We start from the raw sequence: 5,530 nt of genomic DNA, 5'->3' as shown, positions 1-5,530 counted from the left end.
ATTAAAATGGTCAGAGATTGGGAGGAGTTAGTTTACAAGCAGGGTGGTTGCTAAAAACTCAGCATCCTTGTGTGATTTAGAAAAAGGTGCCCCCTCTGGGTAGAAGCAGACCTTTTGGAGAGTGCAAGGCTTGATGGACCTGAAACAAATACAACATTTTAAGTCAACTATACTCAAGTACATTAAAAAAAAAAAGATTTGATGAGAAGAGCAAATTAATGAACAAATGAATGAATGAAACATGGGAGAAGACTTGCATGAAACAGTAATGATCATGTCCTGTGAGGACCGGTTGTGTTGAAAGGTCTGTTTAAGCACTAACACTTTTTTTGTTTTCTCTTTTTAGGGCCACATATGTGGCATAGGAAGTTCCCAGGCTAGGGGAAGAATCAGAGCTACAGCTGCCGGCCTACACCACAGCTACAACAGTGGGATCTGAGTGGTGTCTGTGACCTACACTGCATCTTTCAGCAATGCTGAATCCTTAACCCACTGAGTGAGGCCAGGGATAGAATCTGCGTCCTCATGGATACTAGTTGGATTCATTGTTACTCTGCCACAACAGGACCTCCTAATCACTAACATTTATTCTAAGACTTGGGGTTTCCATTTCCAGAACTTGTTAGGGCAAAGCCACCCCACCCCACCCCAGTTATTAACACCTCCCCTTGCATCCCAGGCCAAAGGGAGGCTGATGGCCTGGGATCTGAAGACCAGATCCCCAGCTGACGGGGTAGGGGAGACACTTCACCAGCCCCTATTTCTCTCCTTCTGCTAATCTTGTCCATTGACCCCCTAGGTCACTGACACTCCCTGATGGTGGGCAGTGTGTGGGCAGCTCTGGGGCTTTCCCTCACCTGCATCTCAGCCCTCAGCCTCATCTCCCCTGCCTGGTTCCAGACCACCACCTTCTCCTTCGGTGTCTTCACCTACTGTTCCTGGCCTCAGGGTGACCGCTGGAACCAGAGCTGTGGGACCTTCAGGTCTCTGGATAATATTCCTGACTTTGCCTGGAAGGTGAGATGTGGGCTCATCAATTCATTGGGATCTCAAGGGGCACTCTTAAACCCATTCGAGCAAAAAAAAAAAAAATTGCCAATTTCTGCCCACTTCCCTTCCAGCCTTTGACTCTGTAGATGTGGGGTGGGGTCTGGTTATCTTCCTTTTAGCAAACACCCAGTGTGATGCTGAAGGCAGCTGCCAGCTGGTGCAGTGCCTTTGCACAAATTAGGAAAAGAATGCCTTCAGGACACTACACTGCCATCTGCTGGAAATTTACAGTAGTCAGCATTTCAGAGATGACTCCCGAAGCCATCTCCTAAGAGTTGTGCAGTGCACAACCTGTACACACCCACCTGGTTACCCTCGAAGTACTGCTAGGTTTGAAAATCACAGCTAAGGTGTCAAAAGTCTCTGTTTTGATGCAAACTGCCAAATTCAACAATGCAGACAATGGGTTGGGACTCCCAATTCAGCAGCTCTAAGGAAGATTACACTGCCTTCAAAACTCTTGGTAAGCCTGCTCTATAGCAGGTACCCAATAAAGGGAAGGGTTGTTTTAGATAGAGATCTTTTTTTTTCTTTTCTTTTCTTTAGGGCTGCACCCTTGGCATATGGAAGTTCCCAGGCAGAATTGATTTGAATTGAAGCTACAGCTGCTGGCCTACATGGCCACCACAGCAATGCAGGATCTGAGCCAAGTTTGCAACCTACACCACAGCTCATGGTGATGCCAGATCCCCAACCCACTGAGTGAAGCCAGGGATCAAACCTGCATCCTCATGGATCCTAGTCAGGTTTGCTAATGGCTGAGCCACAAAGGGAACTCCCAATCTTAATTCTGACTTTATCGCTTAAATAGCTTATGTGCCATGGACAATGACTCCAACCTCTTATACCTCTGTTTGTTTACAGGATAAAAATAGCATAGACCTTGTGGTTTTTTTTTTTTTGTCTTTTTGCCATTTCTTGGGCCACTCCCATGGCATATGGAGTTTCCCAGGCTAGGGGTCTAATCAGAGCTGTAGCTGCCAGCCTATGCCAGAGCCACAGCAATGCGGGATGTGAGCCGCGTCTGCAACCTACACCACAGCTCACGGCAACGCCGGATCGTTAACCCACTGAGCAAGGCCAGGGATCGAACCCGCAACTTCATGGTTCCTAGTCAGATTCGTTAACCACTGCGCCACGATGGGAACTCCCCTTGTGGGGTTTTGAGGACTCAGTGGCTGATCAGTAAGCAGAGAGAGTACACACTGTCCCCATCCTAGTCAACACCCTCCTGCCCTTCTCTTCCTGGCAGGTGTCAGCTGCGATGCTCCTTGGAGGCTGGCTCCTACTGGCCTTCAATGCAATTCTCCTCCTGTCCTGGGCCCTGGCCCCAAAGAGACTGTGCCCAAGGAGGGGCAGTGGCCCAATGCTGGGGGTGCAAGCAGCAGCAGGTAAAGCCTCTGTCACACAGTATGTGTTCCAGACATGTATGTGGAATGAGTGAATGGATGGATGAACAAGCCTGTAACCAGAGTTTTGCCTCTTGGGTGAATCTCAGAGGTAAATCCTAGGATTGTAAACTATTCCTGGGTTTTATCAAGCCAGAAATTGGGGGGTAGGAGATGGCATCCTTAACATCAGCCTCTCCTACCTTTGGCTGGACCCAGTCCTAATGGTCTGTTCTCCTTTGTTTCTCTCCCATTCATCCATTTTGCATCATTTTTACCAGGACCACCATATATAGTTGGGCAGGTTGTGCACTGCACAAGGGTGTCCTGGTGAGGACTGAGAGCTGCTGAAATCTAGCCTATGTTCCACTTGCTGTGAAACTGCAGGGCTACATCTATGCAGAAGGTTTTTTTTTTTTTTTCTCTGATTCATGCATGGGCTTTGGATGGTCTAGCTCAGGTCTTAATTGTAACCCTCATCCAAATAATTCTTCACTATCTCTCACTTGGATTAGAGGTGACCACCTCATGCATTTCCCTGCTGCCACACTTGCCCTCTAGAGTCTGTTTGCCACCCCCTGGCTAAGTGGGTTTTGTTAAAGCTGAAATCAGATCCCACCACTCAGACTGGCTTATCCACATGCCAGTGACTTATCAATGAGCGTCCGATGATGAAGCCCTCCCTCCCTCAGACCTGCTCTCTTACCCACTCTGCCAGGCTCAGTATGCTCTGGCCATACTGGCTCACTTTCTGTTGCTCATATACACCAAGCTTGTTCCCTCTGCCTGGACTTCTCTCTCCTCAGATCTTCGAGTCTTGCTCCGCCCACTTCATTAAGGGCTCTGCTCAAACATCACTGCCTCAGTGACAGCCATTCATGACCTCGAGTTAAGGGAGATTCCCTCACCTTAAAGTCTCCTTCCTCCTACTTTTCTTTCTGTTTTTCATGGCACTTACCTGAAATATCTTGTATGTCTACTTGATTATTGTGCATCTCTCTCCACTAGAATGTCAGCTTCATAAGGGCAAAGACATCTGCTTTGATAGCACCAGCACATAACACAGTGCTTCACACACAATAGATGTTCACCAAATGTTTGTTGCATCAATGGATGGAGATACAGTCCTTGTCTTTGGTTTGCAGTAGCTGGTGGAAGTGGGGTGTGTTAGGCAGTTATAACTCAATGGATCTTTGGCATAATAGGTTGAGCACAGGATGCAAGAAAAAATCTACAAGAGGTACCTGGTAAGTGGTGGAGGGAGTTAAGGAAGGCTTCCTGGAGGAAGCATTACTGAGATGAATCTGGAAGGATGAGTGGGAGTTAGCCAAATGTGGAAGGGCATTTCAGGTAATGGCACACCAGGGGCAAAGGCATGGAGGCAAGACCAAGGCACTTGCAGGGAACTTCAAGTGGACAAAAGTGGCTGAAGTGGGGAGGATGTCACATGATTCTCCTGCACTGGGAGTGCCTTCAAGGTGAGGAGGTGTCTGGTTCATTTTCTTAGTATCATTAGTGTCTTCTACAGAGCCCCTAACAGTTTTGATGAATGAATGCATGGATGGTTGGGTGGGCTGATGAATGGATGGAGTGGGGGCGGTAAGCAGGTGGATGAACTGATGGATGGATCAATAGATATTTTAGGATAGATGGATGAATGGATGGATGGAGGGATGGGAAAATGGCTAGATTGGAATGTGGATGGTTGGATAGCTGGCTGGCTGGATATATGTGTGAGTGGCTAAGGGGCAGTTGAATAGATGGATGAGATGAATGGATAAGAAGATTCAAGAATGAAGAGAATGAGTGGATTAGAATGTAGTTGAATGAGGAGTTCATGTGGTGGCTCAGCAGAAATGAATCTGACTAGCATCCATGAGGACGCAGTTTCGATCCCTAGCCTCGCTCAGTTGCAGTGAGCTGTGGTGTAGGTCGCAGACACTGCTTGGATCTGGCATTGCTGTGCCTGTGGCATAGGCCAGTGGCTATAGCTCTAATTCGACCCCTAGCCTGGGAACCTCCATAAGCTGCAGGTGCAGCCCTAAAGAGACCAAAAAAAAAAAGTATATGGCTGAGTGGACAGGTGAGTAGATTGACAGTTGGGTGGAAGGCTAGGTAAGTGACAGGTGGATAAAAGGATAGATGAGCCAGTAAGTAAGTGGATGGATGGATGGAAGGATGGGAGGGTGGGTGAGTGAATCCTGGGATAGAAGGTTAGCCCAGAGCCCCTTGACCGATACTAGTTTTCCTTCCTTCTGTCTCTAGCCATTGCCACCATTGTGGGCCTGCTGGTTTTCCCCATCAGCTTGGCCTCCCCATTCGCCAAGGAAGCCTGCTTAGTCTCCTCCATGTACTGCAGTGGTCAATGCCAGCTGGGCTGGGGCTACGTGACTGCCATCCTCAATGCAGTCCTGGCTAGCCTCCTGCCCGTGATCAAGTGGCCCCACGTGACTGAGGTCCAGCAAAGGACCATCCTCTTCTCCAGTGACACTCAGAGCATCATTCTTATGCCAGAAATGAGCAAATAAAACTATCCCAGAAGAAGAAAAAGAGCTCAAGTTGTATGAAATCACCAAGCAGCCAGGCTCAAATCCCACCTCAGCTGCTTCCTTACTGTGTGACATCAGGCAAATCCCTTCACTTTCTCTGGACCTCAGTGTAAATTTCCTTAAAATGGGAGGTGGAATAATGCCTACCTCGTGGGGTTGTTATGAGAATTAACTTGAGACACTGTAAGTATTATATGATGTAGTGCAGCACAATGTTAAGCATAGTATTTAATAAACTTTAGTTATTACTATTGTAATCCCTACCTCACTGGCCTGTGGTGAGAATATATCTATTTATGAAAAGTGCCTGGGGGCAATTCTGAGCCCATGGTCTCCACTCAAATACTACATCTCTTTCTCTCTCTCTCTTTTTTTTTTTTTTTGGCTGTTTGCTATTTCTTGGGCCGCTCCCTCGGCATATGGAGGTTCCCAGGCTAGGGGTCCAATTGGAGCTGTAGTCTCCGGCCTACGCCAGAGCCACAGCAACGTCTGCAACCTACACCACAGCTCACAGCAACACCGGATCGTTAACCCACTGAGCAA

General features: G+C 47.8%; 1 protein-coding gene across 1 annotated transcript; it reads left to right on the top strand.

Annotated features, from left to right (window-relative positions):
* Positions 1 to 816: 816 nt before the first annotated feature.
* On the top strand, positions 817 to 4,966 carry LHFPL7 (LHFPL tetraspan subfamily member 7). The gene is made up of 3 exons (XM_047760834.1): positions 817 to 1,017; positions 2,303 to 2,441; positions 4,704 to 4,966. The coding sequence occupies exons 1-3, from the start codon at positions 817 to 819 to the stop codon at positions 4,964 to 4,966; spliced, it is 603 nt and encodes a 200-aa protein (XP_047616790.1).
* Positions 4,967 to 5,530: the final 564 nt, after the last annotated feature.

This window comes from Phacochoerus africanus, chromosome 15 (assembly GCF_016906955.1).
Source record: "Phacochoerus africanus isolate WHEZ1 chromosome 15, ROS_Pafr_v1, whole genome shotgun sequence".
Lineage (NCBI taxonomy): Eukaryota > Metazoa > Chordata > Mammalia > Artiodactyla > Suidae > Phacochoerus > Phacochoerus africanus.
Note: the sequence above shows the minus strand (reverse complement) of the source record. Positions and strands in the feature narration are given on the sequence as shown.